The sequence below is a fragment of the Orycteropus afer genome, unplaced genomic scaffold (genome assembly GCF_000298275.1).
Source record: "Orycteropus afer afer isolate SDZICR_OR568_19922 unplaced genomic scaffold, OryAfe1.0 scaffold00035, whole genome shotgun sequence".
Classification (NCBI taxonomy): Eukaryota; Metazoa; Chordata; class Mammalia; order Tubulidentata; family Orycteropodidae; genus Orycteropus; species Orycteropus afer.
The window spans coordinates 1,533,031-1,550,996 of NW_006921622.1; the positions used below are offsets into that span (position 1 = coordinate 1,533,031).

General features: G+C 41.3%; 1 protein-coding gene across 1 annotated transcript in view; it reads right to left on the reverse strand.

The window, feature by feature from the left end:
• Window positions 1–17,966, reverse strand: part of RSU1 (Ras suppressor protein 1) — a 305,614-nt gene that overhangs the window by 214,325 nt on the left and 73,323 nt on the right. Inside the window, exon 3 of the mRNA XM_007936330.1 lies at window positions 4,048–4,168. Coding sequence (XP_007934521.1) covers window positions 4,048–4,168 — 121 coding nt within the window. The remainder of the gene's footprint in view (window positions 1–4,047; window positions 4,169–17,966) is intronic.

Sequence of the window (17,966 nt, forward strand, 5' to 3'; positions counted from 1 at the left end):
TATCTCTTTCTATGTATAATCTTATTTATTTTATTGGTGTTGTTGAGAATATATATAGCAAAATACTCACCAATTCAAGGATTTCTACAATTATCATTTAATGACATTGATTATGTTCTTTGAGATGTATACTCTAGCACCCTCACTGGCTGCCCTGACCTCTGGTTGTACTCCCTCCAAACTCTCCTCCACACTCATCTTTTAAACAAAACTCTGACCTTTTCTTAAACTCATTACTCTACTGTGCAAATTCTTCAACGGTCAAAATCAGATCTCCTTTATTTGACTCACAGGATTCTTCATCAGAACTTTTGATGAGGGCTTCAACCTGGTTCAGTCCAGTTTGATCCTCTGCTGAAAATATGGATTTCCACTCCAGGTACACTGAATCAGAATCCACAATTTAACAAGATCCCCAGGTGATCTGGGAGTGTATAAGAATCATTGGGATTCTTGTTAAAATGTAGATTCCGATGTAATATATCTAGGGTGGAAATGAGTGGCTCCAAGTCCTGCTGTAGAAGCTCTGGTAGTGTAGTGCCCAAGGCACTTGACCACTAACCAGAAGGCTGGTAGTTCAAACCTACCAGCCACTCCTCGGAAGGAAAGTTGGGTAATCTACTTCTGTAGTGATATCACCTCGGAAACCCAAGGAGGGGCTGCCATGAGCTAGGTCCAACTCGATGGCACATAACAACAACAACAACAAGCCCTACTGAAGACTTAGGTATTTCTTGCCTTCCTGCTCCTACAGCTATCCTATGATCTCCATCACATCAGGAACCCACCTGTACTGTTCTGCTGCCTCACAACACCCTGCAACCCACTCCATGATTGGAACTCCTTAGGGGCAGACACTCTGTGTTTTACTTTTGCATGCTCAACACAGCAGGGTCCCTGATATAACTAGGCATTTCTTTCATCAAATAAACAAAGTAAAACAATGAGGATGATAATAACAGTTAATACTTATATATTGCTTATTATAAGTGCCAGGTACTGTTCTAGCATTATAAATACATTGTTGCTATAATTAGGTTGTTTATTTTTAATACTGTTCAGCCAACTGTGACTCACAGCAACCTCATGTGACAGAATAGAATTGCCCATAGGGTTTTCTTGGATGTAATTTTTATAGGCTGAGCAAATAATCTGAGAGGCTAGATTATATGAAAAAGAGCGTGGCATCAGGATTGGAGGCAGATTCTTTAACAATTTGCGATACACGGACAACACAACTTTGTTTCCTGAAAGTGAAGATGACTTGAAGCACTTACTGATGAAGATTAAAGACTACACTCTGCAGTATGGATTACATGTCAACATAAAGAAAATGAAAATCCTCACAACTGGACCAATAAGCAGCATTGTGATAAATAAAGATTGAAGTTGCCAAAGATTTCACATTACTTGGTTCCACAATCAACACCAATGGAAGCAGCAGTCAAGACATCAGATGACATACTACACTGAGCCAATCTGCTGCAAAAGATCTCTTTAAAGTGCTGAAGAACAAAAATGTCTGTTGGAAGACTGAGGTGCGCTAACCCAAGCCACAGTATTTTCAATAGCCTCATATGCATGCGACAGCTGGACAATCAATAAGGAAGGCCAAACAAGAGTTGATGTTTTTGAGTTGTGGTGTTGGTGACGAATACTGAAAGGACCATGGACTGACAGAAAAACAAACAAATCTGTCCTGGAAGAAGTGCAGGTGGAATGCTCCTTGGAAGCGATAATGGCCAGACTTCATCTCACTTATTTTGGTTATGTTGACAGACAGGAACATTCCCTGGAAAAGGATATCATACTTGGTAAAGGGGAGGGTTATCAAAAAAGGCAAAGGCCTTCACTGAGATACACTGACACAGTGGCCGCTGTGATGGGCTCAGGTATAGCAGGGATCGTGAGGCTGGCACAGGACTGGGCAGTGTTTCATTTGGTTGTACACAGGGTCGCTATGAGTTGGAGCCAGCCAACTCAACAGTACCTAACAACAACAAGCTAAGCATCTTTACAGGAGCAGATTGCCGGGCCTTTCTCCCGCAGAGCTGCTGGGCGCACTGGAACCCTAATCTTTTGTTAGCAGCCAAGCACTTCATTGTTGCTCCACTAGAATGCCTTACACACACATAAAAATATTCCTATATAACTAAGAAAATTAATATTTATATTAAAGAAGTTATATACATATATGTACATGTATGTCTATTATTTTTTTAATTTGCTCATATGCTTTTTAAATGAACTATAAATTATATATTTATATTATAAATATATAAACTGTATATTATACATATAACACTCTTAATAAATACATGAACAAATTAACAGAAAATAATAAATACATGCAGCTTTGGTTTCTTTCTTACATACAAATTAAGCATCAGGACTTAATAACCTTCAAAACACAAGTATCAGTATGGGATCCTTTCTTCCTTTGCTCTGCCAGATGGACACATAGTCTCCAAACCTACAGGGGCAAAAAAATCCATCTGATCTAAAATGATGTTTCCCCCGCCTTTAAACTCTACTTCCCTTAGACATTAGGAAGAAGAATGCTTACGGATCTTAAAAAAGATTGTCAACCAGGAGTGAATCTCACAAGAAAGTGTCCAACCAAACTCCTTATTGGAAGAATGAACTAATAGTCATTCCATGAATGAAATATTTTTTTCATATTGCTTCATATGAAATTGATAAATACCTGGCCAGCTTTTATTGCCACTCCATGTAAATCACTAACTTAACTAGAACTTTAAATGGCTATAATTTAGTGAAGGAGCTCTGGCAGCACAGTGGCTAAAGCACTTGACTGCTAACCAGAAGGCTGGCAGTTCAAACCCACCAGCCACTCCTCGGAAGGAAGGTTGGGCAATCCTACTTCCGTAGTGATACTGCCTCGGAAACCCAAGGAGGGGTCGCTATGAGTCGGGGCCGAATCGACGGCACATAACAACAACAACAACAACATAATTTAGTGACTATATTGCTTTACATGTTACAGTTTGAACTAATAGCTACAACAATGAAGATGAAATTCAAAGCTCAAATCAAAGTTGCCAGTGGCATTTGTGGTATATGATGCAGAAAACACACAGAGCCAAGGAAGTGTGATTCTCTCCTCCACTCAGCACTAACTTGAGAGGCTATGAGCTCCACGGCACTTAACCTCTCAGAAATGGCTTGGCTTCCTCTCTATAAAATGGAAGCCCTAATGTCTGCCCTCCCTACCTCACAATTGTAAAGAGGGTCAGATGCTGGCAAAATGACTTTGAAAACTGTAAAACAATATACAAAGACAAGGAATTATATCATTCACTGCTCCTTGGCTCTGCAAACTCAGCTGAATCAACATTCCTCTCTTCACCTTTGTATAAAGAAAGGCAGAGGATTATAACCCCGTTACTACATAAAAGGATTGCTAGAATTAATGAAGATGCTTTGGAAATAATTTGTAATTTGTAATACAGTGCAAAAAAAATCAACCATATTATAATAACTAGCCTCAACAGACACCCCTATAGACAGTAATGCTATACAAGTTAAGTCCCTTCTTGGTCAATATAACTGAAATAAAATTTTATTGGAAACAAAATACAGTAAAAAGAACTTTCTAATTGTGCCAACAATTAACTTCTCAATTAGCTCTCAAAATAATATGTACTATGCAGGCTAATGAAAGGATATATTAAAACAATAAAGCTTTTCCTAATATCTAAAGCACAAGCAGAAATTAGAAATTAGCTCCTTCTATGCAATGATCTAAGGAGCTTTGGTCGAGTAGCAGGTAAGGTATTTGGCTGCTAACTAGAAGGCTGGTGGTTCAAACCCATCAGCTGCTCTGCAGGAGGAAGATGAGGCACAATCTACTTCCCTCAAGAGTTACAGCCTCGGAAACCCAATAGGGGCCATTATGAATTGAAATCGATTCGATGGTTGAGGGCTATGCAATGATGTAAAGGCCATCCATTGCCCACATACTCATAAGCTCCCTCCTCCCTTTCAATCTCTAGCTCTCTTAGTTTCCTGTCCCACAATACTCACCCAAGGTTCAGGTGTTTAAGTTTTTGGAGGCTGCTGATCTGCGTAGGTAGCTCCTCAATTTGGTTATTAAAAAAGTTAAGCACTTCCAAGTTCTTCAGTTCTGCTATGTTTGGTGGCACAGCTAGGGAAACAAAATTGCTGAGCGTGAATACAGAAATCTCACTTTGAGGAAGGAATGCCAGCAGCACATTTTTGCTGTTGATCTTTCAATGAACTCCAACATGATTATGTAATTCACATTTATGTCTCATTAATTTGTTGTAAGTTTTTTTCTTAGGTAGTAACTCACCCAAAAGTACAAGTGGAAGTGTTTCTTCTTGTAAGATGAGACAACTGCTTGGCAGTATTTGTACCAAATGGGTGATGATGATGAGGGAAGTGGGAAATAATAAAGGGCAAATGAGAAATTCTGGGCCATAAACAGGTTATAAGTGGATATGATAAACACATACACTTTTAACTGTCATATAATGTCCAGCAAGTGCTATAGTTTCCTTTCTTTTTCTTTCCTGATATCATCACCAGAAGAAAGAGAGCAAACCCAGACCCCTCTCTGAGTGATGAGACATTCATCAAGCTGTTTAAATAATCTGAAGAGCTGTTGTCTTAGTGCTGTTATAACAGAAATACCACAAGTGGGTGGTTTCAACAAACAGAAGTTTATTTTCTCACAGTTTAGGAGGCTAGAAGTCTGAATTCAGGACACTGGCTCTAGGGGAAGCCTTTCTCTGTCAGCTGTGAGGGAACATCCATGTCTCTGAATTTCTGCTCCTGGGTGATCTTCACGTGGCTTGGCATCTCTGTTCACCCATCTCTGCTTCCTTCACATGGTTGCACAATCTCTTTTACATCTCAAAAGAAACTGATTTAAGACAAACCCTGTAACGAATCCTGTCTCATTAGCATAACAAAGACAACCCATCCCCAAATGGGATTATGACCAAGGGCATAGAATTTACAACACGTTTTTTGGGGAGGGGGAGCACAATTGAATCCATACCAGTTGGCCTTTCAACATTTCACTCACTGCAACAAACTCACTGCCATGGTGTGGATTCTGACTCATAGCGAACCCCATGGGTTTCCAAGGCTGTAGATCTTTACAGAAGCGGATTGCCTCATCTTCCTTCTGCAGAGCGGCTGGTGCAACATTGCACTACATCACAATAATTTGAGGCTTAAGTGATGAAATCTTCAACCTAGATAGTTTCTGATATTGGCCTCTGGAGTGATGCACTTTGATTGACACACGCAGATTACATCAGATTAGCAACAGATCAATGCACTGTTGTTATATAGAAATATGAAAAAACAACTCAATAGCATGATATGAATACTAGTGTCAAGATCAAAGGTTACAATAAATGACCAGGGACCCGGGAGCTTCCTCTTTCCCTAGAGCATATACTTGTATGTTGTTGTTGTTGTTATGCGCGTTGAGTCAGACCTGACTCATAGCGACCCCTCCTCGGGTTTCCGAGGCGATATCACCATGGAAGTAGATTGCCCAACCTTCCTTCCAAGAAGCCAAAGGCATCTTTACTGCAAAAGCACTAACTCTAAACTGGTAGCAAAAAGGCTTTTAGTAGACTGTAATTCTTCTATCTCATCTGTAGATTAAGTTTTTCTACAAACACTTGTTATTGGCTATGAGTTTTGGTTCATGTATACTCTGATACCAAGACTAATCAGATGACCTGGTGCTGTTCAAGCCTTATCTCTGAAATGGGCAGCAGAACCTTTGCATAAAACCACTACAAAGGTGTATATAAAACTCGAAACATGCCTCTAAAATATTTAAGCATACAGCAGTTCCAACAACTCCAATTTATAAGCCCCGGTGGAAATAAGCTCAAAGAGGACAAGAACACTGTTCTCTAGAGTTCTGAGTCATAATTTTCAGTTTTATGAAATGTCTCGTGTATCTCTGACCTGGCTTCTTTTTGAGGGAAGGCTTGGTAAAAAAGACGGGAAATGCTTTTATTGGAAGGTGCTATGAAGAACTAGGCACTTTGAACTAAGATAAGATGGGGGCAGCAGTCCAGATGGAAGGTGACCATGAGCTGGATTAGGTACTGAAGGGGATAGTTGTGGTGACTCAATGAGATTAATAAGGCAATCGGGAACTACCTCCCGAAACTGCACTCTCGGACAGCATTATGAATGCTAAGAGGTTGACATGTACAATTTGGCTGCAGAAGCACATTTTTGGGTGTGTAGTGGTGCAACAGTTAACTGCTTGCCTCGTAACCAAAAGGCTGACGGTAGGAATCCACCCAGTGGCTCCTCAGGAGAAAAACCTGGTGATCTGCTCCCATAAAAATTACAGTCTAGAAAACCCTACAGGGCAGTTCTATTCTGTCACATGGGGTCACTGTAAGTCAGAACTGACTCAATGGCACTCAATAATAGTCAATGACACATATTTGTGCAATTGGATGGTATTTACTTTTTTGCAAATGATCACAAAGAAAACCACCAGCCTATGCCAGCTGAGTTGCTGGACGTCATCTAACCTGATCTCTCATCAGATCAGCAAGTGTGTGGAGGGCAACTGTACAAATAACTAAGCCACGGCCCCAAAGACCTAATGCATTCCCTCTGCATAACCTCCAGCCACCACTAAGCTTTCTTGCACTGCATTCATCCGATTAGTCTGAAGAGCAATAAAGAAAGTTAGTGAAACCAGGAGAAAATGATGATCTCAATTTAGCCACAAACCAAGAATAATGCAGCCAGAATTACTGCCACCTTCCCAAAGTTACTTTGCCAATGCAATTAAATGCTGGTCTGAAGGTATCGCCTTTTTGACAGGATGAGAGATTATTTCACTCTCTTTGCTACATGCCTCCAATTTAAAACCACAAATTATGCTAAATGTGATTTAGGGCTTTGTTTTGTGGACACAAACAATAACCCCACATTCAATTTACTAAACCTCTTCTAGCCTTTGGTGTGCATGTGATTTTTTTTGTTGAAGACTCCATTCAAGTTGGAGGAAAAAATTACACAGCTAATATTCTCCCAAACTACAGCCACCCCACCCCCCACCGGCTAGCCATGGTGAAATAAAAGGAAATGAACATTTGGAGCTGAATAGATGGAAAACATTCATTCTTTCAATCAATATTTAGACAACAGTTAGAATATGCACAATGCTATATTCTCAGCACCCACCATTACAATACTTTTGAAATAAAGTAAGAGAGGCTTCCTATTTAAAGAAAATAAGTTACAAAAGAAGGGGTGAAGTCAGTCACAAAAGGACAAATATTGTATGATTCCATTTATAAGCATTATTTAGAATAGTGAAGTGTACACATATCTAATTAGTAGTTACTGGGCGTCGGTGGGGGGCCAAGGCAAAGGGGGATTCATTCCTTAGAAGACACTGAGCTTATGTTTTGAGTAATCGAAAAATCCAGAAATGGATAATGGTGATGGTTGCACAACATGATAAATACAACTAATGTCATTGAATTGTACATGCGAAAAATGTTGAAATGGCAAATGTTTTATTACATGTATAGGTACCGTAATAAAAGAAAATTAAACAAAAAAGTCAATAAATTGAAACAGTTCTCCAACCAAAACCAAACTCATTGCCATCAAGTTGAATCCAACTCACAGTGATCTCTCCTTGGGTTTCTAAGGCAGTATCACTATGGAAATAGATTGCCCAATCTTCCTTTTGAGGAGTGCCTGGTGGGTTTGAACCACCAGCCTTCTGGTTAGCAGTCAAATGATTGGGCATTACGTTACCACAGCCCCCTGAAACCGTTCTAGTGCTAGAAAAACAGATAAACTAAGACTAATGAAACTGTCCATGAAAAATAACCAGTTAATAATATGAGTTATGTTAAGTCTTAACAACACCCTATACATACGTGGCATGAATAGTTTTAGCTATCTGGAAGGTAACAGCAATATGTCACTAGTCAAAACATTCTGATGGAATTTTTAAAGATACCTACGTGACACCACTCCTCGGAAGGAAGGTTGGGCAATCTACTTCCGTAGTGATACTGCCTCAGAAACCCAAGGAGGGGTCACTATGAGTTGGGTCCGACTCAACAGCACATAACAACAACAACGTGACACAGCAGTTAGAAAAAGTATTTTACGATATAAATAGTGAGCACCAACAAGATTTCTTTTTATGTCTTTGTAGCATTCGTTTTTCATCACCTGTCCAGCTCTGACAGTTATCTCAGATGTGCACAAGTGGTTGAGAAGCAAGCCAAGAGCAAGTGGTTGAGAGGCAAGCCAAAAGCTGAGGGGACAGCGAATGGTCTGGTGGACAAGGCACCCTAGCCTGGTCTTTTTGGGGCCTGATATAGGCCCACTGTCATTCGGCCTTAAACCCATTGAGGGCCCTTATTCAACTCACAACCTGAGTCTCATTTTCCCATATTTAAAATGGGAAGACTGGACTAAGTTTTCTTCTATCCAGTTTGAATGTTCTGTGATTCTAAGAAGAGATGAGTTACTAAAATCAGTGGTATGGATTTAAATAACCCAACAAATAGAGCCCTCAATTAGGAAGCTCAGTCACATAACTCACTGCTGTCGAGTGGGATGCGACTCATAGCGACCCCTCCTTGGGTTTCCGAGGCAGAGCTGCTCAGTCACATAGAACTTTGCTTATGACAAAGAATTCACCATTGTTTTCTTTTTTTTTTTAAATTGTGATTTGGGTGAAGGTTTACAGAGCAAATTCACTTTCCATACAGCGGTTCACATACTTTGTCTCATGACATTGACCACAGTTTACCACAATGCAATAGCTCCCCTCCCACTTCCTCCCCATAGTTACCTCTTCCCTGTGTCCATCCCTCCATGCACTCCTACCCCCTGAGATGTCTCCCTGTGCATAAGCAGCCCTTATTTCTCCCATGATTGTTCTCTCCAAGGAGTGTATCTACTTGAGGTAAATGTTCAACTCATATGCCTGTCTTTTGTTTGGCTGGAAACCACAGATGTGGGTTCAATTCCACATCTGAAGGGCAGCTAGGGGCCATAGTCTCAGAGGTTCCACCAGGCTCTATCGGACCAGCAAATCTGGTCCTCCCCCTTTTTTTTTTTCTCCAAATGATTTTGAGTTTGGTTCCACATTGTTCTCCCTCTCTATCAAGGATCTCCTACATAGATCCCCTTCCAAGTTCACCACTGTTTCTTGTCTGACCAATGACAGTTGCTTTCATTTTGACATGTCAGTTGCTAGATTTGGGGAAAAGGTCCCTCAAGACTTTCAGGTGTCCCCTGACTCCTCAATATCACATTCTGCTCTAGCCACAAGATCAGATATGACTGCTGGACACTCCTATCATCTGGTGTGTAGGAAAAGTCAAGAAGGACGTGGTCACATCACCCCCAAAATCTACGCCTCGTGAGTGGTCTCAAAGTACTATCTGGGATTTGTGACAATTCAGACTAAAAAACCCAGCTTATGACCTATTTAAGTCCTCTGCAATCCAAGAAGATGAACGTTAGTCAAGGTTGTTGTTTATCCACTAACCCTGTGCTGGCCAAGACTCAGTGATCAGTCACTACATACTTTCTAGCTAGGTCCACAGTAAGAATCCAAAAAAATCTGAGGGGCTCAGAGATGGGAGTCAGAAGGGCTGATATGATCGATCCCCCACATTGTTGTTCTTATTGTTGTTGTCGGCTGCTATCGAGTTAGTCTAATTCCTGGAGCTCACATATACAACAGAACAAAATGCTGTCCAGTCTTGCACCACCTTCATGATCATGGGCATGCTCTACTACTCACTATTGTGGCCACCAGCCACTCCTTGGAAGGAAGATGAGGCAAACTACTTCTGCAGTGATACTGCCTTGGAAACCCAAGGAGGGGTCGCTATGAGTTGAAATCATCTCGACAGCATATTATAACAACTGTGTATTTTGAGTGTTTTCCAACTTAGGGCTCCTCTTCCAGCACTGCATCAGACAATACTCTCTTGTGATCCATAGGGGTTTTTATTGGCTAATTTTCAGAAATAGATCACCAGGCTTTTCTTTCTAGTGTGTCTGGAAGCTCCACTTAAACCTGTCCACCATGGGTGATCCTGCTGGTATTTGAAATACTGGTGGCATAACTTCCATTATGAAAGCCTGTACAATACTATGAACTGGTAGAAGGTGATGGCATCTCTAACCTTAGCATCTCTTCAAAAAGCTCCTTCAGGCAGGAAGCCTCAGAATACTCCACTCAGGAGACATACTGAATGGACCAGAGATTCCACTGTAACAAAAAACCTTTAACCAAGGCTCTATTTCTGAGTGGCAGCTGTATTACTGCTATTAAGTCAAGCCATTTTCGGCTCATAGTGCCCCCACATGACAGAGCAGAAATGCTCCAGAGGGTTTTCTCAGCTATAACCGTTATAGAAGCAGATCACCAGGTCCTGCCATGGAGCCACTGGATGGGTTCAAACTGCCAACCTTTCATTTAGTCGTTTAACTGTTTAGCACTTAACCGTTGACACCAGCAGGGCTTTTTGAGTAATAGCTTTACTCCTTCCAAAAGGACATGTATCTATCATCATCAGTTATATTCACAACAAGCTATCAGGTGCTACATAGTTGAAGAACATTCACAAATTCAATGATGATACCCCCAAAAACATACTTCCCCCAACTAGCTAGCCACAGCCTCTTCTTCCCAAGAGAACTAAAATAAACTGCTGTTATCGAAATTAGAACTTTACCCTAGCATGATTTTGTTATTTGATATAAAATTAATAACAATCACAACCAATAACTTTTATTTTTGAAAAAAGTATTTTTGGAGTTTCTCTGCATAAGAACAGAAGGGAACGCTCTAGGGCTGAGCTGCCAATGTGCAGCCACTAGCCACATGTGGCTATTGAAATATAAACCTAAATTTAATTAAACCTACAATTGCTTAGTTGCACTGACCACATTTCAAGAGCTCAATAGCTGCAATACTGTATTGGACAGTGTATTGGACAGTACAGGTAAACTGCATTTCCGTCACTACACAAATTGCTGTAAGACAGTGCTGCTTGAGCGCACTGATTCTCATACCTTACAGTGCACCAGGATTACCAGAGGGGGCTTGTTAAAACACATTTTGGTGCAGTTTCTGATTCAATAGGTCTAGAATGGGGCCCAAAACTTTACATCTCCAAGAAGTTCCCAGGGGAAGCTGAAATTGCTGCTGTAGACACCATATTTTGGTTCAAAGAACTTCTAATTCCTTGGTGACTTCAAAATCATTAAATCCAAATACATACATCCCCTACCCCGAACAACAATGCTGATAAGATTAAAATAATCAATCTTATCCAAAGTAAGATTCTTCTTTCACCTCAGTGGTAGTCCCTGGGTGCAAATGGTTAAAGTGGTCAGCTACCAACCAAAAGGTGGTGGCTTTTGTCTACCCAGCCATGCCTCAGAAGGAAGTCCTGGTTATCTATTTCCACAAAATCAGCCACTGAACACTCTACAGAGCACAGTTCTACTTTGACAACCAGGGGGTCGCCATGAGTTGGCATGAACCCCACAGCAACTGGTTTTGGCCACTACTCAGTGAGCTCCTGAGAGTGAGGATTAATAAAAAGTGAAAAATAAAATCACAACGAAGATTCTAAGTGGCTAACAACTCATGACCTTGCGCTACAATCAAACCATTTCTAGTCAACCTGTACATCCCTACACAGAGTAAATTTAAAAGATTTTTGTGGTGAATTCAGTATGGACTAGTCTGGATAACATTAGAGGGAAAAACACACTGAACTTCCTTTAAAAAAAAAAAAAAAAAGAGAGAGAAAGAGAAAGAAAATCAGTTGCTATGGAGTCAATTCAACTAACAGTGACCCTACACATGCAGCACAGGGCTGTTCCATAGCGTTATCAAGGCTGTGACCTTTCAAAAACAATTGCCAGGCCTTTTTTCCAAGGTGTCTCTAAATGGGTTTGAACTGTCCAACCTTCTGCTTAGTGCAGTTGAGTGTTTAACTGTTTGTGCCATTCAGGACTCCTTCAACTCCATAGCCCATCAGAGCTAAGACATTTAGCAGCAATTTCACCATGACCAAGTGTAGTCATGTGATGAAATGGTACTTGCTAGACCTCTGGCCTTCAAAACACTGAGGCCTAAGTGCAGAATGCCAGGTGGCAGAAGCAACACAGACAGACCAGCTTGCATGAAGCAGATCCAGGGGCTTTCTGAGCAAAAGCATTCTCATGGTCCTTGAGGCAAAGAAACCAAACTGCAGAGAGTGACAACTCTAGGAACAGCAGGCACCACATAAAACATAAGGACAGGAGCTCTGCATGTGTGCAGCCTACAGAGGGTCGGTGGGTCATGAATTGGTCTTTAGAGCCATATGGTTAGCACAAGCAGCCAGGTCCTCTTCAGATACAAAAGGGTAGAAGGAGACCACACTCCATGTTAACACCCACACGTGCCAGGAAGCCAGAAGCTGCTCTGAACACATGTAGGTTGTCATCATAAACACAGGCATGGAATCAGGAGGAAAGTTCAACCCACCACCACCAAACTTCCAAGAAGTTAGAGCTACACTCTAACTATTTTTGCAGAAGCACCAAGGCTGTTAACAGCTCTGTAGAGTGGCACTGAACTAGGGCATGGAAGTCAGGTGACCCTGCCCTCACGGCTCCTTAAAAAAAAGGTGATTAATGCTTTGGTCATTGGCTCCTTTACTGAAACCAGTGATGGACTAAAAACCTCCACAATCCATCCAAGAGGGAGTCTTAGAGTAGGAACTTAAGGAGAAACAACTGCTCAAGGCTGGGGTCTCACCCAGTGAGAGTTGCTGTTGGTATGTGCCGAGGAGTCAGACTCAACTCATAGAGACCCCTCCTTGGGTTTCCGAAGCAGTATCACTACAGAAGTAGATTGCCCAACCTTCTCTCTGAGGAGAGGCTGGTGGGTTTGAATCACCAGCCTTCTGGTTAGCAGTCAAGTGCCGTAGGCACTACGCTACCAGAGCTCCTGCGTAAGACTAGTATAGACATACCAAAACCAAAGCCACTGCCATTGAGCCAATTCCAACTCATAGCAAACCAACAAGACAGAGTAGAACTGCTCCACGGGGTTTCCAATGCTGTAAATCATCTTTCTCCTGTTGGGCGGCTGTTAGGTTTGAACTGCCAACCTTTTGGTTAGCAGCCAAATGCCTTAATCACTTTAACTCCAGAGCTCCGTAGTATATGACATGTGGAGAGAAGTAACCAGCTTCAACAATCTAAACCAAAATAGAAAATGCAGTCTTGGATGCCACTTTAACAATAATTTGTAAGTTATCAGAAGTGCTCCCACGGTAAACCTGTAGTCATTATAGAAAGAAGAATAATGAAATCATGTTTGTCATTGGTACCACTTACTGAGGACTTGTCACATGCTGACTGTGCTAAGCTCCTGGCATGCTGGTTCTTGTTCTTCAAATAAACAGCTACCCCATTTTAGAGATGTGAAAGTGACACTGAGGGATGCTGAGACAGGTACATGAATTCCTCTTGGGCACAGAGTGAGAAAGTGACGGAACCATGCCTGGAGCACAGGTCCATCTTTCAAGCTTCAGAGTCTGGATTTGTCCACTATTTTGTGCACCCAATGGAAGAGTTTTAAAGAGTTCTTCTTCCTCTAAGATTAAAACATTCAAATTCCAGTTCCATGGGGGAAAAAAATAAGAGTTTTAAGTAACAACTCATGAGAAGATTGTATCTCCAGAAAACATTTATATGTCTCAAGAAAAATGTAAGACATATAAGCAAGCAGAGTTCAATGGCTTTGTACTATAGCCCAACTTATGACATATCCAAGTTAGAACAAACTACACTTATGACCATTTTGGATCTGTATATTTTTGTACATCTTATCATTAGTAATATGTACTACATACAATGTTGCCGCACGTAATTTGCTTATGTTACCATTCTCAGATGTTACTGGCAGATGTTCAATTTTATGATTTACGGTTCAAAACACTGCTGTATAGATTTCATTTTCTAAACCAAATCAGGGGCTTCAGTTGCTTGAAAACATGGACCCAAACACTGATCACTTTGCTAAAGTCAATATGGAAATTCAGAGAGCTGCGAAATGTTACTGCAAAATATATGGATAAAAAAAGTAAAAGCCCATACAGACAACTCTCACTAATTTTCTAACTAGAAATGCCATCCCCATTCCCAGGGATAATCCAGATGATCCAGACCTTTCACAAGTGGAGTTATTACTACAACTGACAAAATGCCAATGCCATACAACTCGTCTTGATCATCGGAACACATTTTTATGATTTTTCATACTTTTTAATGTATGTATTAAAACATATCTGTAATTTATATGTTTCCAACCATCAAAGGCAAATAAAGATTTGATTTATAAATATCCTGAAAATAAAAGGCAATAATAATTAAAACTAAAAAAAAAAAAAAAAAAGAGGTATGCAACTTACTGCAGAACTTACTTATGACAGAGTCATTGGAACAAAACACCACAGTAAGTGCGGACTACTTGTGTTTAGTTTCATTGCATAGTATTTCTTGATCCAAAATTCAGAATGCTATCTTGTCACAAGGTTGGTAAAAAAGAAGAAACTATTAACATTTAGATGCCAAAACAGCCAGGTTGTCAACTTCAAATTAAAGCAAGAAGCACATTTCATCTAACTGGCATTAAGTATAAGTACTGATGAAATCTATCAAGAATTTACTCACTCATTCACTCCATAAATATTTATTGAGTGCCTATAATGTTCCATTTGACTGCTAACCAAAAGGCTGGTGGTTCAAACCCACCAGCTACTCCTTAGAAGGAAGAATGAGCAATCTGCTTCTGTAGAGATACCGCCTCAGAAACCCAAGAAGGGGTCGCTGTGAGTTGAATCGACTCGGCAAGAGAGTTTGGTTTTGGTTTATAATGTGCCAGGAGTGCCTGCATGGTACAAATCGTTAACAAGCTTGGCTGTTAAAATATAAAATTGGCCACTGCTTTAATGATAATGCAAAACATGTGTGTGTGTGAATACACACACACACACACGCACGCACGCACGCGCGCGCGTATGTTTAAATTAAGGAGCCCTGAACCAAAAAAAAAAATCAAACTCACTGCCATCAAGTTGATCCTGACTCATAGCAACCCCCTTTGGGTTTCCAGGGCAGTAAATCTTTATAGAAGTTGATTGCCCAGTCTTCCTTCCATGGAGTGGCTGGTAGGTTTGAACTACCAACCTTCTGGTTAACAATCAAATGCCTTAGGGACTATGCCACCAGACCTCGTTTTGGTACAATAAGGTACAAAAGGTTGGTGGTCAGAAGCCACCAACTGCTGCATGGGAGACGATACCTGGCGATCTGCTCTCATAAAGATTATAGTTTAGAAAACCCTATGGGGCAGTTCTACTCTGTTGCTACAGGGTTGCTATGAATCAGAACTGACTCAATGGCACACAACAACAACATACTTAAATTATCAAGGAGATTAATATGACTATAACAGGGAAAAAAGAAGAAGAGTAATAGGTGGGACAAATTACGTGTGGCTTTGCAGACCCCATAAGGACTTTTTGGTTGTGACTCTAAGGAGAGGAGAAACCACAGGAGTGACCTTTGTGAGAACTGATATGACCTGGTGTAAGTTTTAAAGGATTCCCCTAGCTGCTGTGTTACAGATTGTGAGTGTAAGTCTGTGTGTATGTTTTGGAGGGAAGGGGTGCCAGATCAAGGGGCTCAAGGGCAGAGGAAGGAAGATCAAATAATCTAAGCAAGAAATAAGGTGGCTTGGAAAGGAGTGGTAAAGATGGAGTTGGTTAGAAGTGGTTACATTCTGGATAAGTTCTAAAAGTAAAGTGAACATCATTTGGTGGTAAGTAAGATGTGGGAAAGGTACCTTGGTAGAATCAAGTCAACAGCAATGGGCTTTGGTAAGATGTGGCGAGAAGTCCTGAAAGTGCAATGGTTAAGTGCTCAGCTGCAAGCTGAAAGGTTTGTGGTTGGAACCCATCCAGCATCTCCACAGGAAAAAGACCTAGTGATCTGTTCCCTAAAGAGTACAGCCTAGGAAACCCTATGAAGTAGACCTACTCTGTCACACAGGATTGCTATGAGTCAAAAACAGACCCTATGGCACCTGAGAACAGCAGCAAGCTGTGGGAAGGAAGAGAAACAAAAGTCAAAGGATGACTCCAAGGTCCAAGGAGGACCATGATGCATTTTCTGAGATGGGAAGACTACAGGAAAGGACCACTGGCCAGTGTAGAGGTGAGCATCAGGGGTTCTCTTCTGAACATAGTAGGTTTGGGATGCCTTTCCGACATTTAAATCAGAGCAGTGAGGGGAGAGATACTGCGATGTAGTAAATTATATGGTATGGCTTTTCTAGCCATAGTCTTTGTAATTCCCACTGGATTACTGGGTGGGACCATGCAATTTAAGCTCCTGATTGTTAAAGTCATCTACCTGGGGTATTTCTGTTGGTGCAGCATGAAGTAATCTTCTGGGAAAGGTCACTCTGTCAGGTGTGTAGAACTCTGATGTTGGGATTGGTTGGTTTTTGTCTCTCTGCCAGGCTCAAAATAAGCCCTCCTAGAGGCAGAAAGAGTCTCTTAATGCTGGCTGAGAGAGCCGTGCTGCTGAGAGACAGCAGCAGTGGAACCAAGAGGCATGAGACAGAGAGGTAGGCTTACCTAGCCCACAGAGGCAGAGGCCAGGCTAAGAGGTACATCTAAGAGCACAGCAGAGGGGAGGCTGTCCTGACTGAAGAATTGTATCCTGAGCATGCTCCTGAATTGAACTGTAGCTTGTTGCTTCCCTAATAAACCCATAATATGTGAGTTAGTTCTATGTGGCCACTGCAGCAAATTACTAAACCCAAAGGAGAGGTGGTAGGTGCCGGGTGGTGTCAAGGTTGGCAAGACTTGCGGGTGGCGGCATGTCTGGCTTAACAAGAACCGGCCTTGGGCGCTGATGGTGATTCTGTCTTCCTCTTGCATAGTTAGAGGAGGTCAAAAGACGCCACCTCCTTTAGCAGGTACCAACTATAGAAGCAAAACTGGGAATCACTGGTCCAGGTAGTATGTAAAACCATGAGACTGGATGCGCTTATTCAGACAGTGAACAATGATAGGAGTAGAAATGGTCTGAAGACAGAGCCTAAGGCACCCTAAGGTTTAGAGGTCAGGGGACTAAGGTAGAATCAGGCAGGAAGTCTGAGAAGTGAGAACAGAGATATAAAACAAAAACTAAGTGTGTGGTGTCCTAGACACCAAGAAAGTGTTCCAAAAATAGGAAGGGATCAACTGTATCAAACACTGCTAAGAATGCTGAATCAAAGAAGTCTGTCTCAGAACTGACCACTGGACTGGGCAATGTACAGGTTATTGTTGCCCATGATAAGAATGTTGTTAGTAGAGTTATGGGGGACAAAAGCCTGACAAGAGTGTGGTGAAGAGAACACAAGAAAAGAAAATGTGGAGTGGTGAAAACAGACAACTCCAGGAAGAGTTCTGCTATGAAGAGGAGCAGAAAAATGAGGGAGTAGCTGGACAGGAATGTGGATTTAAGGAAAGGTGGTTGAAAGATGAAAGACTGCAACATGGTTTTATTCAGATAAGAATGATCCAGAAGAGCAGGTAAATTGCTGGCACAGAAGAAAGGGGATGAGATCTACTATGTAAGTGGCATGGTTGACTTCAGATAGCAGTATAGACTTCCCGGTGCTGCAGATGGTCTGCACTCAACTGCTAATTGAAAGGTTGGCTGTTTGAGTCCACCTAGTGGCAACACAGAAGAAAGGCCTGGAGATTTACTTCTGTAAGATTACAGCCATTGAAAACACTATAGACAGCACAGTTCTACTTTGAAACATGTGGGTCACCATGAGTTGGAATTAGATTAATGATAACCATTTACAAAAT